General features: G+C 36.7%; 1 protein-coding gene across 1 annotated transcript in view; it reads left to right on the top strand.

Annotated features, from left to right (window-relative positions):
- Positions 1-22,779, top strand: part of LOC126473221 (very long-chain specific acyl-CoA dehydrogenase, mitochondrial) — a 62,317-nt gene that overhangs the window by 17,082 nt on the left and 22,456 nt on the right. Inside the window, exons 2-6 of the mRNA XM_050100134.1 lie at positions 467-677; positions 1,767-1,985; positions 11,778-11,902; positions 15,328-15,458; positions 18,502-18,677. Of these exons, the coding sequence (XP_049956091.1) occupies positions 467-677; positions 1,767-1,985; positions 11,778-11,902; positions 15,328-15,458; positions 18,502-18,677 (862 nt within the window). The remainder of the gene's footprint in view (positions 1-466; positions 678-1,766; positions 1,986-11,777; positions 11,903-15,327; positions 15,459-18,501; positions 18,678-22,779) is intronic.

Here is a 22,779-nt window from a genome sequence, read left to right as displayed (position 1 = left end):
TCCAGATCTGTCTCCAATCAAGCCCATCTGACAATGACTCCAGCTTTATCCACAAACAACATTAACTGTCCCTGTATTGACCAACTGAATGCAACAGGGATGGAACTCCATCCCACAAACTGACATCCAGCACCTATACAACACAGTGCATGCACGTTCACATGCTTGCATTCAACATTCTGGCAGTTATACCGTTTATTAATATACCAGCATTTCACGTGTGCAGTGGTTATGTCATGCTTACATTAACCATTGATCTTGCAGTGTGAATGACTTAAATATGTTAGCTACAACAGACAAATGTATTCCTGAAATTTCATTGTTTTACATTAATTAATTTTTAGCCTTCAATTTAGACTGAATGAGAAAAAAAGGTTGGTCTGTTAATTTTTTAGACTAAAAACAAGTGGTTTTTGTACTATATGAAGTTAACTGCCTTCATTAATTACAATAATTTCTTTTACAGTGCACTTGCAACAGCTGCACAACCAGCCAAGAAGAGTGATGCCTCTAAACCAAAAGAAAGCTCTCAACCCAAGGAAAGTCAGTCATTTACCATGAATTTATTCCGTGGACTCGCAGAAACGGCACAAGTTTTCCCATACCCAGAGGTGTTAAATGCAGAACAGAGGGATTCTTTAAGTATGTTGGTGGATCCAACAGAAAAGTTTTTTCAGGTATGTGAGAATGCTTGCAACTACACTAAGGCCAAATGTCTCCTAACAGTTTGCTGGATACATTGTGTGTGATGTTGGGCAGTCCAATCATATAATTATGGAAATACAGCATAACTGTGGAAGTGTAGCATCCCGTCAGTAATTTCACAGGACTTACGTGTATTCAGCTGCACTATCAGTAATGTTGTTGTGAAGTGGAAGCTAGGAAAGCACTGAACCAAAAAATCACTCTAATAGAGGTAAGAGTTAACTCACGGGTACTGTCAAGACATGTGAACCAGCACTTGGATGTTACTTTTTATTTTTGCAGACATCAGTTTCAGCATAGGTTTAGAAGTCAGTAACATATGATACATCAAAGGGCAACCTGATACAAACTGGTAGAAGCTTCATCTGGTACTGCTTCATTTATGGCAGTAGCATGTTTAGATTTTCTCTATCATTTGTCTGAAGATATTAGAGGTATTCAATCATGAATGATTTCCCTAAGACAAATTTTGGAATGGTTCCTTTTTAAAAGACACAGCTGATTTCCTTCTACAATCCAAATTTGTGCTTCATCTGTAATGACATCATCCGCAATTGGATGTTAAATTCTTAAATTTGGTTGGTTGGTGGATATGGGGGGAGGGGTCCAAACAGCGAGCTCATTGGGCCCATTGGATTAGGGGAAAGATGGGGAAGAAAGAAGTTGGTCATGCCCTTTCAAAGGAACCATCCTGGCATTTGCCTGAAGCAATTTAGGAAAATAATGGGAAACCTAAATCAGGATGGCTGGATGTGGTTTTGAACTGTTGTCCTACCAAGTGCGAGTCCAGTGTGCTAAACCACTGTGGCACCTCTTTTGGACTGCAGTTTTTTTTTTTTTTTTTTTTTCTATCATGGGCATGTTGTTGGCTACTGGTGCTTACAGAACCAGGCCCTTATTCAATGTCTCATTTTTTATTGGAGCAGGGAGGGAAAAATTGAACACTGAATTGTTTTGTTACTCTTTAATATTTTATGTAAGTTATCGTTAACAGCAGATTTTCTTTATTGAAGTGATATTTTATTTTCATCTCATTCATTATTTATATAAATAAATTGCAGGAAGTGAATGACCCTGCCAAGAATGACTCGTTGGAACGTGTTGAAGACAACACTTTAACTGGCCTCTGGGATCTAGGATGTTTTGGGCTTCAAGTTCCTACTGAACTTGGTGGTCTGGGACTTACAAATACTCAATACGCTAGACTAGTCGAAATTGTTGGTGCTCATGATCTCGCTGTTGGCATTACATTGGGTGCGCATCAGTCTATTGGTTTTAAGGTAAGTCTCAAATTTATGGTTTATGTTACCAAAAGCTAACAGAAAACAGGCATCATTTCTTTGCTGTTTGTAGAACCATTAACATATTGGAAAATGTATGTACATGCTTCAAATTCTTGTTTTTAAGTAATTAGTAATTATGCGATGAGTGATAATTTGAGGAAGGGTGTAAGCATTCTCAGTAATGGGTTTTCTCTGACTGAAATCTCACAAGCTTGAAGTAAACATATTCATACAGACATTGATTCAGTATGCAAATATGCAAGCTCAGCATTGCCTTCATGTCTAGTATTACTTCATCATCATGCTTCATAAACTGTGCAGATGTTAGTTGAAACTCGTTTGGCTACCACAAGGACAATACACAAAGCCTTTTAACTTTTGTGAGAAACCTTTTTTACAGGACCTGCTCCAGAACCTCAAGAAATTTTGTCCATATGTTTAAAAAAGAAAGTAAAAAATCAATGTCCAGAGGCTTGTAGATCAAAAAGAAATCAAAATATAAAACAGCAAATCAAAATTAAATTCTTCATGTAAGAAAAAGTATGTTGCCACCATTCAACAGCCATAAGTGTACTGCTGCTAAGGTGATGTAGTAATCACTATGAATGATGGAAAAAAGCAGCTTAAATTTCTAAAACTCATGAAGTCCCCAGAGCGTGACGGAGTCCTTTCAAAGTTCTGTACATAATATGTGAGTGAACTAACTCTGCTGTTGAACTTGAGGTACTGCTGATCCCTTGAGTTATGTTCCCCATGACTTCAAAAGAGCACAGGCCTCACTCATACACAAAAAAGGAAGTAGAATTGATTCACAGGCCTACCATCCTATGTCACTCACATCTGTTTGGAGCAGAATACTAAAACACATTCTTGGTTCAAACATTATAACCCATCAGGAACAAAATAAGCTTTTCCGTGGAAATCAGCATGGCCGCTGAATATGACACCATGTAAAACTCAACTTGGGCACTTCAAACACGATATCCTCGGTGTTATTGGTTTAGCAAACCTGGTGTTTGTAGAGATTTCAAAAGGTTTTGATTCAGTACAACATGATGCCTTTTAAAGATATTATATTCTAATGGTGTATCTAATTAGGATTGCAATGGGACAAAAAATTTAAGACATTCAGTCTGTTACCCTACAAGGAGAGTCCTCCATGAACAGTGAAGTAGTTCCCTTAGTGAATGTAATAGGACAGTTGGTGTTGCTGTTACATGTGGTTGACTAAGTGGTCATTTCTGCAATAGTAATGAAGTAAAACAAAGCAGTTAGCACATTAGTTAAGTTATGGTCAACTATAATATTCAATAACAGTATAAACACACAAACTAGTGGCAACAAGAGTTGTCATGATCTTCACTCCTAAAGCACAGGATTAGAGTTCATCTGCATCAGAAATGGATATTTTCCATTATGGTATTCACCATTATCCTGGCATCATTTGTCCATATGTTTTGTAACCCAAATCTCAAAATTGCATTGTTTGAAATGCTAATCTTTCAGCGGTGAGATGGTCTTGTGTTATCGGACATGATTTTGTGAGTTTCTTCTCTGCTCTTAAGATTTCAGATCTTTCCCTGCACAACACAAACTTCACTGCCATTGGCCTATGTTTTATAGATTTTGGCATCCTAAGTCCTACTCTATGACTTCTGTCAATAACATCCAGTGTCACCTGCAATTCTAGCTCCACATGGTTACTCTCTGGAATCCTGAACTGTCTGAGATTATTCTGTCTCTGATATTGGTAAAGTTCAACCCATGGAAAATCCAGGATGGACTGCAACAATATTATGAAAAGGATATAGTGGAGATGCTGAGTCACAGAGAGGCACAACAAAAAATTCAAGTTTGTCAGATTTCAGGACCAATTTCTGTTCGAGCAATTGTGCCCTATCCTCAGTTTCTTTAAATAGTTTGTTCAGAGCACAGATCTCACTTACATTCACCTCCAAAGATTGCTGTATTCTGTCCATCACTGCTGCAGTTATAGCATCTGTGATGGTGTGGACAAGAAGCCAAAGTATGTCCTGTGCTTGAAGAGTGGCATTAACCTCAGCCTTGACGAGTGTGGTGATGTCAGTGATGCCAAGCAATGTGGCTGCAGCTACCAGTGTTGGCTTGACCCCAGCATTCTCAGTGGCATGGCTTTTGGTAGTGCTGTGTGTTGTTACGTTTTTTTTCATTTTGAAAGCAGAATCATGTAATATATACTCAAAAAGAGTTGCTAATGTGACACTACACTCTTGTCACATGAATCTTGAATATACAGAGCAGTCTAACTGCTTGATAACCCCTCCAAATTTCAGGTAAACTTGTGAGCCAAATTGGCACACATCACTCACTCACTGCCACCTTGCAACTACTTTAAGTGTAAAGTTGAACCCTTCTGCTAGTGCTCTGTTGTCAAGATTGTTGTGAAGTATAGTGACAGTGGAGCAATGTTTCAGGATGACTACTGGTGTAGAGGTGTTATAATTGCCCTTTCCATTTAGGTAGTTGTTAGTGTGTGTTTTAGTGAATATAAAAGGCCAAGGAGAGAAAGGGTAATTAAAGTGGATATGAACGACAAAAATCGGCAAAGCCAGTGTTGTATGCCTATCTTTAACATGATGATACTTGACTGTTTGAAGATAATCACTTTTGTGCATCAAAATTAACTCTACAATAAAATTATGCTCATAAATTGGCATCAGATTTTGTTGTCATGCAACTGAATGAAGATACATTCATTTCCTGGAAAGTGTTGTGAGCACACAAGCCTGTAACGATGTCAGCTGATCCATTGCATCATCATAGTATGAGTACCAACAATGAATATTTGCCGAAAAACATTGAAAATTATCTGATGAGGACAATGAGTAAATTAAATAATACAAATGAATAAAGTAATTATTCATATTAGTATAATTCAGCTTATTTAAAATAATATTGTGAGACACCACCTTTTATTCCATCTGTTCACAAAGACAGCTACGAAGGAAGAGAATGCAAGACAGTAATTAGATACTGGCATTTGTCCTAAAAACAAATTAAGTGAAAAAAAATCATAGGACGTATCTCTGAGTTCGGGAATCGGTTATGGCGATGGCGATGGCGATGGCGATGGCGATCGTGATGGTGACGGTGATGGTGGTGGTGATAAATGTGGACATACAGTGTCCTGTTGAATTTCTCTCTGCAGTATAGTTTGAACACACAGATATCCACTGATGTTTGCTAAACGTTTTGTAGTGGATGTCAGTATGGTTAACTAGTTTCCAAAAAAAGTGAAAAGTATGTGTGCACCTAGCCTTCACATCTTGTATGGTGTCACATCTTGTATGGTGGAGAACCTTCCCAGTTATACATTCGGATCATCATATAGTGACCAGGGAACTGAGTGCTCTTCTTAATTTGTATTTATTTATTTATCCTGTGGATCACATATTGTACAAAGTACACATGATATAGGACAAGTCATTTTTCTTAACAAATATGTAGTTTGGAGAAAAAAAAAGGCAATGGACTGCCATTTAAAAAATGTACACAAAATTGTTCATTGATGAATATAGTAACTTCACATACAGAGAATACAAACAATTTACATGGGGAACTAAGAAACATGTAGGCAATGTAGTGCTACTTTAAATTTACACAAATAATCACTGAGATTACAGAATAGTGAAAATGTCAACTGGAAACACAACAGAAGGACAATGTCATTTAAAAACTACATTAAACATGAAATTAACATTGAGATTTCACAGACAATTAAGTTTTAATACTAATAGAATGTGTACTTGTACATTCAATAAGCGAGTTAAAAAATTTTGGGAAGTGAAATTGAAACATAGTTGTGTATAGTAGAAATTCGGTTATTATTTTGCCTACAGAATGTTTTACTCTAATCACAGTATTTTACAAAGGAACTTTATAATTTTTCATTTCCAGGAATTCTTGTACTGAATAGAAAACAGTGCTTTGTCAGAAATGCCTTTAGTTTATTTTTAAATATTGGATCTGGAGCAGTTTTTATTTGTTCTGGAATTTTATTGTGTAATACGACACCCAGATGAGTTATATATTTTTGGTATGATGATGTCCTTGAAAAAATTTGATGGATATTAGATTGCCCTCTGGTATAATGAGTGTGTATATCATTGTTTTGGATTAATTTGGCTGTTCTTGAGAGGTATTCCCTGGTGAATAGGATTGTTTCTTGAATGAATAGAGATGGGATGCTTAGAACATTAAGTTTTATAAATTGACATTTACAGGATTCCAGCTTTTTGAGGTCACAGATTATCCTCAGTGCTCTTTTTTTTAGTTTAAATATATTTGTGCTGTGAGTTGAATTTCCCCAAAAGATGATTCCATAGCGGAGCAATGAGTGGAACTGTGCATGGTATGCTTGCATTAGTGTGGATTTACTTGTAGTAGATTTTAGTATTCTTAGTCCATAGCACAATGATGAGAGTTTCTTTGATAAGTTGTTTATATGTGTGTCCCATTTTAAATTTTGTTGGACCCATAGACCCAAAAATTTTGTTGCATTTACATTTTCAATTTTATCATTATTTAACTTTACTTGGATAGTTTTTTGATTGGATGTGGGAATTAGATGGAGGTTGATACATACAGTTTTCCCACTATTAACAATTAGGCCATTTTTGTTAAACCACTCAGAAAGTTTTTTCATAGAGTTATCAGATATTGTCTGAAGGGATTCAGGGCTAGATCCAGTCAACACTATGCTTGTATCATCAGCAAACAGGATAGTTTTTTGTGGGCTCATACGTTCAACAAGATCATCTATGTAAATGAGGAAAAGTAATGGCCCTAGAACAGAACCCTGGGGAACACCATATCTTATTGTTCTTTCCTCCGAGAGGAAAACTGTGTTATTTATTTTATTCTGTACATTAATATCGTATTGAAGTGATACCTTCTGTCTGCGGTTTTGTAGGTAAGAGCATAGCCAGTTGTGAGCCACACCTCTTATTCTTCTTCTTTCCAATTTAGCAAGCAGTATTTTATGATCTAGTACGTCAAAGGCTTTAGAGAGATCTAAGAAGATACCTGCAGCTATATTATGTTGGTCAATTGATTTCAGTATGTGGTCCAACAGTTCAAAAATTGCTGTCTGGGTGGATAAAGATTTACTAAAACCATGTTGTTGAATGCTGATTGGTGCGTGGTTTTTTATGAAATTTATAAGCCTGTCATAAAAAAGTTTTTCCAGGATTTTTGAAAAGATGCTTAATATGGATAATGGTCTATAATTGGATACTAAATCAGGGGAACCTTTCTTTAGTAATGGTGAGACTTTAGCTATTTTGAGAGCATCTGGAAAAATGCCAGTTTTTAATGATTGGTTGTAGATGGTTGATAATGGCTTTACTATATGGGGAGCACACACCTTTAATATGAGGTCTGGTACTTCATCATAGCCACTAGAGATTTTATTGGGTAACAATTTTATTATGTTCCTAATTTCATCAGAGTTTGTTTCATAAGCAAACATTGTAGCATTAGTGCTGTTTGACGTATTGGTGGAATTGAAGAACGATACCTTGCAGTTTGCCTGAATGAGATCTTCTGCTAGTGAGGTGAAATATTCATTGAACTTGTTTACAACTGTGTATGGATCAGTGACCTCAGAGTCATTAAGTGTTAGAGAAATGTTTTCCTTTTTAGGTGTTGAACTACAAGTTTCTTTTTTAATAACTTTCCACATAGCTTTCATTTTGTTTGAAGAGTTTCTTATGAAATTGTCATTCCATAAAAGTTTTGTCTGTCTAATCACTCTAAGATAAGTTTTTTTGTAGGCTTTACAATAGTCAGAAAATTCTTCAGTGACTATGTATTTTTTGGAGCAATATTGGAGAAATCTGTTTCTCTCACTAGAAATTTTGATTCCTTTTGTTACCCACGACTTTCTATTTTGATTGCTTGAAGTTTTTGTTTCAAAAGGAAATGCTGTATTAAAGCAATAAAGGAAGGTGTTATGGAAGCTTAAGAACATATTATCAGCAGTTGTTTGCATGTAAACACTGTCCCAATTTTCCTTAGCTAATAGGAAGTTAAAAATCCTAATATTGCCATCTGAAAAGTTTCTTCTTTGAAATACTTTTTTGGGGCTGATTTTACTATTTTCCATGTCAACGCTCAGTAGCTGAGCATCATGGTCACTGTATCCCATGCTCAGTACTTCGCCAGTGAATTTGTAACCAGTATCAGTTATGAAGATTTGATCAATTATTGAATCAGTATGCTCTGTTGATCTTGTTGGAGAGTGTATTGTGGGGATCATATTAAAGGATTTGGTCATGTTTAACAAATCAAGTTTAGCATTACTGTTTTTTGATAAATCAATGTTAAAATCGCCACAAAGTATTATTCTCACATTTAATGAGCTGACACTATTCAGCAGAACTTCTGATTTGGTCATAAAATTTGGAATATTACTACTTGGTGCTCTGTGTACATTTATAATTATATAGTTTAGTTCAGGCAGCTTAACCATAGAAAGCTCAAATTCCTTATCTTCAGATAATGCAATCTGTTCATTTAGGCCTACCTCACTGAATTTTATCTGGTCCTTTACAAATATAGCAGTACCGCCATGTGTGGAGAAATTCCTACAATAAAAGCTTGTTAATGAGTACCTTGGAATAGAGATTGACTGAATTTCTTCTTTAGACAGTCAGTGTTCGGTAATACATATTGCATCTGGATTTATTTGGGACTGAACACTTCCAGCATTTGAATCTTATTTCTGAATGACTGGACATTATGGTGTAATACAAGAAATGATGAACTTTGTGACTTTTCAGTTAAGGGTTTAATTAATTTCTTTTCTAAAGGTATTTCTGACACAGCACTTACCCTAAAAAATTGGCCGAGATTTTATTTTTGTGTGTGGCTTCTTGCACGCAATTTTCAGTAGCAGAGATGGTTTTGAGTGGTTGACACAGTTCTGCTTCCGTCAAAGCTTCTGTTTTTGGCCTAAACCATTTTGTAATTTGTGGTTGTTTGGTGATCTTGATACTTGGGGCTGATTTCTTCAGGATATGATTTCGGAGTTTTTCTACTATGTGGTCCTTTCCTAACATATTTAAATGTAATCCATGAGCTGTATGAAATCTTCTTCCTAAATTGTATGTATCAATTATCTCTACGTTATGAAATGTAGAACATATTTCTGATATCAGTTTGTTTGCAATGTAAATTTCTTGGTTGACACAGGACCAGGAAGGCAAATCATAATGATGAGGAATGTTAACAACGAGTACATTTATATGTAATAGGTTGTTTAAGCATTCCTTCATTTCTTTTGCAAACCCTTTTGTTTTATTCCTATATATATCGTTTGAACCACCTAGAAGCATGACAAAATCACAATTACTGAAGTGAGATACATCAGTAGAGTTTGTTAGTTTATTTACCTCACAAAACTGCGCTCCTGGCTTCACAAAACCTGTTACCATTAAATTACATTTATCTTTCAATAGTGCTGAAATTCCACATCCATGACTGTCACCAAGCACACAAATTTTTTTGTTTATCACAGTTTTGGGGCTAGAAGGTTTTGAAACGTGTTTTTGCTGTGTAGATATATTCTGTTTTCGCACATTCGGTAACCTTTTTTGATAACTATGAACCTGTGTTAACTTTGCGGTCTTGGGAGCAAATTTATTGCATGCAGCAGAAGTTTGTTTTTCACAATGACCATCGTTTTGTAGTAGGATATCGAATTTGTTTTATTTGAGCTATTACTGAAGAAGAAACACTATTTACAATATCTGCACACTTTATTTTACACGGACTCTGTTGTGTAGGTTCCACATTTTGCTTAATAACAGGCTTTCCTTTCAGATGGTGCACGATTTGATCTTTTGTAGATAGGCCTACCGTTTTTTGGAGCACGGCAGGAGAATTTATTACTAAAGACGACGAAATGATTGCACTATGGTTTGCGTTACCGGTACACCCAGAATGTGTTGGAAAACTTGAAATGGCGACGAAATCATCGGTTACTGTGTACACTTTATTTCTGTCGAATTCACTTATGCCCTGCTCGGCGGTTTTTAGTTTTTCATGATCATTTTCAAGACATTTGAGTCTATCAGCTAACACTCTGTTTTCTGCCAAGGATCTGCGCACAATTTCTTGCAACGAATTTATAGTTTCAACTAGTTTTGCTTTGTCAGGGTGGACTTCACATGTTACACACTTACATTTTGATTTGGATGATTTTTCACTGCAGGTTTTTTACGTGGCACTAGACTTGAAACTTTGCGAAGCGCTTTTGTTGATCATCTTCTTGCTGTTGATGCCGGATAACATTTGAAAATTCGAAATAACTGGAGGCACAAATTCACTAAACTTCTCAGTCGCCGCCATCTTTAATCAATCAGGGAAAAAAACTAAGACACACAAGATTACCATGGTGTTTTGCTACTTAGGTCATACTGATGCTTGCCAAGGATCAGAAAAACCACTGAATACATAAGTTGAATGTCTATGAGGCCAAGCCAGTCATTTAAACAATGTAAGAAAAGATAGATTGCTACTTACTGTAAAGAAGGCATGTCAAGTTGCAGACAGGCATGATTAAAAGACACTCACATGCTGTTTTCAGCCACAGCCTTAATCAGTAAGGTGAGGACAAAAACACACACACACACACACACACACACACACACACACACACACACACACACAACCTGTACACTAATATCCCTCCCTCTGCCGCACCCCCTCCAGATTGCTGCTTGCATCCCATGTGATGTTGCACTCCAGGCCAAGATGCTGGAGTTGGCAGTCGTATGTGCGTGAGGTATGCTTGCAGGGGCGCGCGTGTGTGTGTGTGTGTGTGTGTGTGTGTGTGTGTGTGTGTGTGTGTGTGTGTGTGCGCGCGTGCGCGCCTCTCATTACTGACAAAGGCTGTGGCCAAAAGCTACATGCGAGTGTCTTTTAATCGTGCCTGTCTGCAACTTGCCACGTCTTCTTTAAGGTAACTAGCAATATGTCTTTCCTACATTGTGGATATTCCTACCAGGGGTTTCCAAGGTAATCATTTCTTAGCCAGCATTATCAATAGAGAGGAGGTGCAGCGTGACCAGTAAATGTCAACATCCACAAGGAAGTCAGTAGAATTTAGGAAGGTCAATATCCGACCCTAAAAAAGTTCTGGGCACTGCTGGAATACTGGTGGGATAACCAGTGTTACCATCGAGTCTATTGAAGCTAGTTTTAGAATGGTCAAAGTACATGTTGGCTAAACCAAAAGTCTGAGTATGAATCAAAAACAACCACAATTAATAACAGTTACACCACTATCAAGAATATCGCAAAATTTGCCGGGGCTTCTCTGCCACATTCGCCTTACAGTCTCAGTTTATTGCTGTTTGGGTCTTTCACAGATGTACAGGAGGAGGATGCTAAATTTTGTAAGATTATCTGTGGGCTCATGGTTTTAGGAAGGTGGCATAGTGGAAAATCTCTGAAACAATTGTTAGTGACTATGTGCAAAAATAACAGTAAAATGCTGAAAAAATTTATTTGTCTTACATTCTGTGTATACCATGTAATTCCCTTGGATAATGTTGGTTGTGCCCTTGGAAAAACCATTCAGTGCGTTTTCTTCCCTTTGCAACTGCCAACAGAATTCTTGAATCAGTTTTTAATTTTCTTTCTGTTCTGTTCTTTTGTACCGGTATATTGTGAATAATAATTAAGTTGTTGTAGTCATAGTATGACTATAAGCAAGTAACTGATTGTGTTTTTATTTAATTTTAGGGAATCCTGTTGTTTGGAACACCAGAACAAAAGAAAAAGTATCTCCCACGAGTAACAACAGGAAAAGAATATGCTGCATTTTGCTTAACTGAGCCTTCATCAGGGAGTGATGCTGGTTCGATAAGGTGATAAGAATTTTGGGAAAAAGCAGCTACTTAACATAAAGGCCATTGTTCTCTGCCTACACTGTTCCGCTACTACTAAGCATTCACTGAAATTTACATACATGAGACCAAATCTGTAGTAATAATAAAACTGTATAACCATCATGTCAGTCTGTTTGAACACACTAATCTCAAAAACTACTAGACGAATTTTTACAGGGACAACATATAGCCTTTATTTCATCTAAATCAGACCATTGAGAGAAAAAAAAAGAAATTGTAATTTGTAGGTTCAGGAGTCTGGTCAGTGTAAAAGTTTGGATGTTCACCTTAGTGACAGTATGATACACCAAAGAACCAACAGATGGGCTGTTAGTTTTTTTTTTTTTTACCTCAGTGGCAAATTATTTTCGGAAGTTTACGTCAGTGACAGAATTAAGTGCTGCAATCTTATCTTTATAAATACAAACTAACATTGAATTTACTTGGCTAGGATATAAGGATGTAATGGTTCCACATAGTGTGTTTGACTTCTTGGGTAGGAAAAATGAATTTACTGAAAAAATGATCCCATAAAGGTACTGTTTTTATTGATTATAGACTCCTAATAAGTTTGCAAAGGTCCTTCTTTACCCTCCATTGTGAAGAACGCGTATATCCCAAGTATTCTAATAAATTATAGGATAAAGAGCTAATAACGAACACTTTGTCATTTTTCAGTATCTGGAGATTTTTGTTTTTCTAGCTGATATGTACAAGCTTAAATCTCTCTTTATCCCCAAATAAACTGAAATGAGGTAGTTCTTGCCTTTGCAAAAAATAAATAAATAAATAAAAAATTAAAATGTTTTCAGTGAATTTAAAATGAATGTACAATATTAATCACCCTCCTGCCATTGAAAGTTTGCAATCTGTATTAGAAAAAAAAACCTCTGTCCAACATTCAATGTCAGTAGGAAGCTTTTATGTTAAATGTCATACAAGATGTTATTCTCGTAAAATAATTATTGTTTATCCTTAGGGGGGAAAGTGAAGCATGTGTAATGTGCAAATCCAAAATGTGGTTCTGTAGATATGAAGATGAAAGAAAAATAAACATGTAGTGCTTGCAGATTGGTTTTTGCTACGAAATACCATAACTAAAACCTCAGTTGTCAGGTCTTAATCTAGTTTAGTTTTTTGCATTTTCCATGGACCATAATTGTGACTTCTCATTATGATGCGGAATGAGTCAGATTTCAATTATAATACACTTCCTCACAAGGGAAGTGCATGATCTTCAACATTCAGAACCTCACAAAAATGTGCGAGAATGTAATCACTCATTTCAAAAATAGTGCTATAAGTCATTTCTATGCATCTTACCATGTAAATGATCACCAATTTTATATCTAACAGGGGAACTTTGCTAACTCAAACAAATGAAATATTGATGTCAAAAACACATGCATTCAATGCTGTGACTTATTGCTATATTTCCTTTTGCTTAAAATAATGATGCAATCCAAACAACCACCTTTTACACTGACCTGATATTGTTGAACAGCTATTCAGTCTTTATCATAAGTTAAGTCACACAATCATTATTTCATCATCAGACATAACTCTGTACTATACAATAAACTTTCTGCACTGACTCATCATCATCATCATCATCATTTGAAAATGTATTTAGTGGGGTGTTTGATGTTGGACTCTCTGAATGCAATGTGATGTTAAATCTGAGACTATGGCTTTGGTCGATGAGCATATTGTTCTCTTACATTTTGCCTTGTCCATTTCATTGAAATCCCACACTTGTACTCTGAAGACAAAGTATCTGTGCAATAATATCAGGCCAGAAGAAAAAATTGGTTGTCCAGATGATGTAATTAGTCTACATAGCAATAAGGCTTGCCATTGAAATGTGTTTCCCTCCCCCCCATTCTATCACATCAGTATGCTGTTCCTTCGTGTTACCAAAGTTCCTCTAGAGTAGATTATCATTCAACTGTCTATTGTTGTAAGATGTGCAATTTTGCTTGTGAATGGCTCATACCACCATGTTTGGGATGAGTGATTTTTATTCTGCGCGCATTTTCATGCTGTTGTGAGCATTCGAGATCATGCATTTCCCTTGTAAGTGAAAAATATGGGAAAATGATGACCATTTACACTTATAGTAACTATGTTCAATTAAGCAGAGATGAAAAATCTCCCTTTCTCACCTCTCTATTTTAATAATCTGTCTGTGTGGCAGAGCTTGATCCCAATGCTCCCTGTACTCACCTGTGATAGGGGCAAAGGAAATTTGGACAAAAAGTGCTAAGTTGCAAAATGAACTCAACTTTCATAAACAGACTTATCACTTGTAAATTAATGATACTGTGATAGTTTCCCTCCACTTTATGCGAATCATGACTTTGCGATTTGCTCCCTTCAAATACTTTGTAGTTTGATAGTTATGTATCAGAATACAAAGCCCAGCTGGTCCTAAGATTTTTTTGTCAGTTACTACTATTTTTACATGGGCACTGCTTTCTTCTTTGGTATAATAATAAAACTCAAAACCATCATCATAAGAAACTTCAAAAATTCTCATCAGTGTTTGCTAACAATATAAATTCATGTAAGAACAAGCAATGCAATTCAAATGCTACTGAAGACTAAAAGAAATTAACTTTTTACTGCCACTTCTCATAAACTTCATCTACTTTTGTGTTTAGAAAATGATTCACTGAGATACAAAATAATGAAATTCAACTTTTCCAGCCTTTTATTTTTCCCCAAAAATTTGATAATCCATAAGAAGAGAAATGTGACACTGTCATTATTTTTTCTTTCAATCACCAACAGGTAGGATATTTGGATGTAGTAAACCTGACCAAAATTGAATTAGTAGTGTGTGTGTGTGTGTGTGTGTCTGTGTCTGTGTGTGTGTGTGTGTGTGTGTGTGTGTGTGTGTGTGTGTGTAATACAAGTGCACTTGGAATGCTAGAAGTGCAATAAATCAAACACTTACATTAAATGTGGCAACAGGCTGTATTGTAAACAGAAAATGACTGGCTAGCATAAATTGCCTGATTAAATTATTTTAAGGTGGTATTTGCTTGTTTGGTGTGATTAATTGGCACAATAAAGTTATTACATATACAAACAGGCTAGTATGATATGACAATTTAATCAAGTTGTAGTGTTGTAGAGCTTTGCAGCTGACGACCTTGTTGTTTAGGGCCCCCACCACAAATCATCATAGTCTACCGCTTCGTATTAAATAATAATTGATGCTTGAGTATGGATCATGTCTGGTGTTCCTGGTGAAATCTTCTCACATTTAGCACTAGCTGACTGCTTAAAGTTTCATATCTTTACATTACACTCATTCTGACAATGTGCCGTGGCCAATACAAAGTATTTTGAAAATATCTTGCAGTGAGACATTCTTGATGCAACTGTATATCTTGCAGGAGCCGAGCTGTCTTGTCTCCAGATGGAAAGCATTATATACTGAATGGAAGCAAGATATGGATTAGCAATGGTGGGATAGCAGAAATTATGACAGTATTTGCTCAGACTCCAGTCAAAGATGAGAAAACGGGTAAGCTAGACCTTTTGTTATGGAGTTAAAAAGACTGGTTAGAGCTACGGTTGAAGAATTTCCAAACATTTGTAAGATACAGTTTCGACAGAATTTCCCCTTGCCTATTGAGTACTTATAGATTTGTTTTGTAATAAATGTATCACATTTGTTGGCTGCTTTATGCAGCAAATGTTTGTGTTGTGGTATATGTACATCATCACACTGCGTCTTCTGTATAGTTGTGAACTGGTTTGTGACGGAATGGCAGGCATCTGAATTTAAAATATGTAGCAGAGTGACTTCCTGTCACATCAGCAGCTTGGTGTAAATTGAGAGATAGGGCAGCCACTGCCTGTGTACTCCATCATCGTCATTTTCAAAGAAGTTAGTGAAGGCCAAAGAAAGGTGGTCTCCACTCACACCAAGACTGCCATTTCAAGAACAGCAGATGGCTCTTAATTAGTCATGCATGATGCCTGCAATAGAAAGAGGGTTTTGATTCTTGCCTTATGTGAGGTATCATATGAAATCATGTGAATATGTAAATACCATAATTAGTGAATTTGTCATTTGCCAGTTTTCTTTTTTAAAAAGTAACGTGATGTGCCTGGTTGGTTGCAGACATTTACTCTTCACGTTTTCCACAATGTGGGTTGAAGTAATTCGCTTCTGAGTCAATAATGTGTATGAAGAGAGACACAGGTTGAGAAACAAAAGTGACAGGGCAATCTGTGAAACATAGTTTGCCTTGTTTATTTGCTTTGTTTTGGCTAGCTTGAGAGATCCTAAAAGTAGCTGCACTACCACTGGTTTAGTTATGAGCTTAACATGAGCCTACACTTTACATGTCCCATACAGACACAGTATGCCAGAAGTAAATAGAAAGGAAATTTTTAGTTCTTGATGGTATATATGGATATCACCTGGAAAAATCATACAGTATAATCCTGCTTTTATGTTCCCGGAATGAAGTTTCCCAGCATTTACTACATTTTTTATCGCTTTTGTCAAATTTCCTATGTCCACAATGTTAATTCGCACTTTATTTTGCATTAACATCTTTATAGTTTTCCCATGATTTATGCTTTATAAAAAGTGTTCGTGGAGAAAAAACTGATGTAAAAAGACACTGGCATGATGTTGGCTGTGAAGTAGTGTTTACAGATATTATGTGGTTAAGTTTCTGGACACCAGGGTGCTCTGTTCAGCAGATTCGAACCAGTAAACGTGTAAAAGTTGTAACTATTCATCTTGTATCTCCTGCCATTGCCAAGCTCTGCTCGGTGCCCTACTGCACATGCACAGTTTTGTGATTGTTGTGATCGTCGTGACACTTTTGGTTGAACCACATTTAGTGTTTTTTGTCGTTTGGCCACTTATAGTGCTGGTTGACACCTTCACTCACTTCACTTTTCTCAAATATTTTTGGTTTAAGCACAGAGCCAATTACATATGTTTTTCATGCCGAGCAAAATATGTTTCGAGAATTTACTCTCATTGTCAGGTGCAATATTTACATATGTATTTTTTTGTGATGTTACACAAACAATGTGAGTGATAGTTTAGCATGTGTGTGGTTTTCTACATAACTGAGGAGACACAGTACCTGATCACCTCAAAAGGATGACTGCAGGGCAAGGGATGCAGAACAACACATATGCAGACACCACACAAAATACTTGCGTAAATATTTGCACTTGACAGTGAGAAAAAATTCTTGAAATGCGTTATGTAAGCATGAAAAAATATGTAACTGGTGCAGTATTTCATTATTTAAATAATGAATGACAGCTGCAGGATATCCAAAAACATCGATTGATGTGTGAAATTGAGTCAAATGTTCCTACTTCCTAAACAGTTATTGGTTCCAGTTACATCAGCAGTTTTTATTAGTTAATAAACCTTCATTAGATAATAAACAAGTCCCTGACAAGTATTCTGATGCCTACTATGTACATATATCATACATAAAGTGCGAAAATGTAAAGGAGTATCACATAAGCAACTTTTACAGCTTAAAACATTATTTCCCACATTGTACATTTTCTAGCATTTTACAACATTTTTGAAGTCCCATAAAAAGTGGGGTTTCACTGTATTTTCAGTGTGCTAAAATAATTTGGTTCAGCTACCATAAGAATATTCGCCAACTTCAGGGATTCTAGAAATCGCTTAACACGTCCTATTGTCATTCGTTGATGTCCTGTGAGGTAATATTTTGGGTCACTCTTCACTTCGAGAAAAAGTATTCATTTAATAATGAGATGTAATTAGAACTGAATTTGGGGTTCACACTTGTGTATGTTTTGTAAGCAAACATTAGAACAGTTAGGAATGCTATCAACATTTTATTTTTCTTCTTTATTATCTGTTGTCTTTACTCAGTCATTTGCTCTGGTTTAAAAATAAGTACAATGGAAAGAAAACATAAATTGGGACTGTGATGAGCAAATGATGAAAGTGCACAGGTATAACATACGTGTAATCTTCCTCTAGAAATAAAATGCCCAACAGCAGAATTGTGATGAAATGCAGGTAGAATTCTTCGTGAAGTTCACATTATCATTTGCTTCTTTGATGTGCACAGAGGTTGTTACTCGCAATTCTGCTTCCTTTAGTAAATATTTTAGTAGCTGATTTATGGATGAATGATCATGCTTGGTTTTTTACAGCATGATCATACAATTTACCAGCTCATATCCTCAAAAGTAACTCTTATTCTTCTAATTCATCAATTTATTGCAGATTTTTAACTAAAACGTCAGGTACCATTATTATATGATGATTTCTACAGAAATATTGGTGGCAAGACTTTGTACTTTGTATAAAGCATTTAGTGTAGTACATCTTAAACACTCAAATGGTGATAAATCATATTTTTTAGCTTTTAATGTCTTCTTTTTATGTGTGTTCAATTCAGAATGATACACCGTATTTTGCAATTTTTAGTGTAATTTTTTTTTGTTTTGTTTTGTGGTACACACACACACACACACACACACACACACACACACACACACACACACACGTTATAAACTGATTGTCTTTGTTTTTAATTTAGGAGAGGTGAAAGACAAGGTAACTGCCTTCATAGTTGAACGTTCATTTGGTGGAGTTTCTTCTGGCCCACCAGAAAAGAAGATGGGAATCAAAGCCTCAAATACAACTGAAGTTTACTATGAAGATGTAAAAATTCCCATTGAAAATGTCCTTGGTGGGGTGGGTCAAGGTTTCAAGGTATGTGTAATATTGCTGTCTCATAAAAATATGGAAGTAATTGTAATTATAATGCAAAAACATTACAGTTCGAAATGTATTGTATGGATTGCTATTATTAAATGAATTATTTTTTAATCCACAGCCCATGCTGCATTCATTTATTTCTTCAGCATTCATTTAGAGATTACAGACAAAGAATTTGACCTTCATCCTGCTTCTGTTTAATCTGTTGCTTTTGCTGATGGTACTTCTATTTGTTCTTTTGATGGCCAGTGTTGTTTAATTATCATTTATGATTTCAACCAATGAATCTATATTCTGCAAATCACATTTAAGTGCCTGGCAGAGGGTTCATTGAACCACCTTCACAATTCTCTATTATTCCAATCTCGTATAGTGCGTGGAAAGAATGAACACCTATATCTTCCCATACGAGCTCTGATTTCCCTTATTTTATCTTGATCATTTCTCCCTAAATAGGTCAGTGTCAACAAAATATTTTCTGATTTGGAGGAGAAAGTTGGTGACTGGAATTTTGTGAGAAGATTCCATCGCAATGAAAAACGCCTTTCTTTTAATGTTGTCCAGCCCAAATCCTGTATGACTTCAGTGACTCTCTCTCCCATATTTTGTGATAATACAAAATGTGCTGCCTCTCTTTGTACTTTTTCGATATACTCCGTCAGTCGTATCTGGTAAGGATCCCACATTGTGCAGCAGTATTCTAAAAGAGGACGAAAAAGAGTAGTGTAGGCAGTATCCTTAGTAGATCTGTTACATTTTCTGTGTGTTCCTTCCAATTTAAGTTGTTCGTATTTGTAATTCCTAGGTATTTAGTTGAATTTATGGCCTGTAGATTTTACTGATTTATCATATAACTGAAGTTTAATGAATTCCTTTTAGTACTCACGTGGATGTCCTCACACTTTTCATTATTTAGCGTCAACTGCCAATTTTCGCACCATTCAGACAGCTTTCCTAAATCATTTTGCAATTTGTTTTGATCTTCTGATGACTTTATTAGTCGATAAACGTCTGCGTCATCTGCAAACAAACTAAGACTGCTGCTCATATTGCCTCCCAAATCGTTTATATAGCTAAGGAACAGCAAAGGGCCTATAACACTACTTTGGGGTTTCCTCTGTCTAGCCCGGTTTTGATGCAGTGGAGTTTGTTTATTTTGTTTAGTAATATGTAATTCTCCATACGAAGGCAGTCAACCAAGTAAAATTATAACATTATTTGTGCACACAAAGTAGTTTTTTTACACTGCTGTACAATTATTTAATTTATACACTAGGATATTTCACTCCATTGTGAACAGTTGGTTTTATATGCAATTTAGTACTGCAGTTGCTGCTAGGACAGGATTGTTGCTACAGTCATCATTTCTGTTGGTTCCAAGTTATAAAGGCACTTACAGAGAAGTCATGAATTAAGTTGGTTTGTAAAAGTACCTGTGGCCAACATCCTATACTAATTTGGTAGGAAATTATGAAAATTTGACATAAGGGCTTTTTCCTGTTATTGTTAATCTTCTGTTAACCTAATAGAAATCTCTTATGTCTTACATCTCTGGTTGTTCCTATTTCAGACCTTAATGTTTTTTGGCAGCAACACATATATGTGGCATAAATTGTGAGAATACTGAAAACAATAAATAGGCTTTTCAGTAGTTTTCCTTGTTTCACATTTGCTACAATCCTCAAGGCTCTCGTCTCCAGTATGAAAACCCATTTTCATATTAATTTGACAGGTCGCACCTCACATCTTTATTCCATAAGACAAAGCATAAAGCATGAGACTAAACCAAAAACAAGAGTCCTTAATGATTTAAAATCAAGGTATGGCTATAATGTTCTTAATGTATATAGATTGGCTATCACTTTTTTGCAGAAATGATCAACTTACTGCTTCCATGAAAGCTGGTCATCTATGTATGGATCCAAAAATTTACAGCTGGAAAAGATCTTTGACAAAATGTAATCATTCACAATATTTTGTTTCTTTTGAACACTTGTTTTGAAGTGAATAATACTTTCTTTCTGTGTTAACTTTTAAGTTCTCTCTTTCAGCTCTAGTTTTTTTTAATAAAGTTTTGAATCTCTTCAGTTATGTTGGACTTACTGCCTGCCAAACAGATTTGTCTTCAGAATACGTGGTAATAAAGTGTTTATTAATATAATGGAAGGAAACATTCCACGTGGGAAAAATTATATATAAAAACAAAGATGAGGTGACTTACCGAACAAAAGCGCTGGCAGGTCGATAGACACACAAACAAACACAAACACACACACAAAATTCAAGCTTTCGCAACAAACTGTTGCCTCATCAGGAAAGAGGGAAGGAGAGGGGAAGACGAAAGGAAGTGGGTTTTAAGGGAGAGGGTAAGGAGTCATTCCAATCCCGGGAGCGGAAAGACTTACCTTAGGGGGAAAAAAGGACAGGTATACACTCGCACACACGCACATATCCATCCACACATACAGACACAAGCAGACATATTTAAAGACAAAGAGTTTGGGCAGAGATGTCAGTCGAGGCAGAAGTGTAGAGGCAAAGAAGTTGTTGAAAGACAGGTGAGGTATGAGTGGCGGCAACTTGAAATTAGCGGAGATTGAGGCCTGGCGGATGACGAGAAGAGAGGATATACTGAAGGGCAAGTTCCCATCTTCGGAGTTCGGATAGGTTGGTGTTGGTGGGAAGTATCCAGATAACCCGGACGGTGTAACACTGTGCCAAGATGTGCTGGCTGTGCACCAAGGCATGTTTAGCCACAGGGTGATCCTCATTACCAACAAACACTGTCTGCCTGTGTCCATTCATGCGAGTGTTTCTTTTGAACACTTGTTTTGAAGTGAATAATACTTTCTTTCTGTGTTAACTTTTAAGTTCTCTCTTTCAGCTCTAGTTTTTTTTAATAAAGTTTTGAATCTCTTCAGTTATGTTGGACTTACTGCCTGCCAAACAGAAACATTCGCATGAATGGACACAGGCAGACAGTGTTTGTTGGTAATGAGGATCACCCTGTGGCTAAACATGCCTTGGTGCACAGCCAGCACATCTTGGCACAGTGTTACACCGTCCGGGTTATCTGGATACTTCCCACCAACACCAACCTATCCGAACTCCGGAGATGGGAACTTGCCCTTCAGTATATCCTCTCTTCTCGTCATCCGCCAGGCCTCAATCTCCGCTAATTTCAAGTTGCCGCCACTCATACCTCACCTGTCTTTCAACAACTCCTTTGCCTCTACACTTCTGCCTCGACTGACATCTCTGCCCAAACTCTTTGTCTTTAAATATGTCTGCTTGTGTCTGTATGTGTGGATGGATATGTGCGTGTGTGCAAGTGTATACCTGTCCTTTTTTCCCCCTAAGGTAAGTCTTTCCGCTCCCGGGATTGGAATGACTCCTTACCCTCTCCCTTAAAACCCACTTCCTTTCGTCTTCCCCTCTCCTTCCCTCTTTCCTGATGAGGCAACAGTTTGTTGCGAAAGCTTGAATTTTGTGTGTGTGTTTGTGTTTGTTTGTGTGTCTATTGACCTGCCAGCGCTTTTGTTCGGTAAGTCACCTCATCTTTGTTTTTATATATAAAGTGTTTATTATCTAGAGAACTTGGAAAATCAAATACATAACATGTGAACTGGGACTATTCTAAAATTGAGCCTTGAAGAGGACCAATATTACTACTTCCTGCTCTTGAGTTCCCCACCTCTAGCACTTCTTCACTATCAAGTACACAAAGAGCCAAAGAAAGTGGTACACCTACCTAATATTGTGTAGGGCCCCCGCAGGCATGCAGAAGTGCTGCAACACATCATGACATGGACATGAATAATGCCTGAAGAAGTGCTGGAGGGAATTCACACCATGAATTCTGCAGGGCTGTCCATAAATCTGTAAGAGTACGAGGGGATGGAGATCTCTTCTGAACAGCTCTATGCAGGCCGTTGTGCAGCCGCCGACAAGTCGCGGCCTGCCGAGAGGCCCCGACTCGGCCACGCCAACTCCGAACTTAGAATTTCTGGGGTGTCACAACTTGCCCGTTACCTGACAGTGATCACCATAAGAGGTTACCCTCTGAATTGAATTGCCATGGGCCACAGTGATGTCA

Source organism: Schistocerca serialis, chromosome 1 (assembly GCF_023864345.2).
Source record: "Schistocerca serialis cubense isolate TAMUIC-IGC-003099 chromosome 1, iqSchSeri2.2, whole genome shotgun sequence".
Lineage (NCBI taxonomy): Eukaryota > Metazoa > Arthropoda > Insecta > Orthoptera > Acrididae > Schistocerca > Schistocerca serialis.
This window is presented reverse-complemented; position numbering and strand designations above follow the sequence as displayed.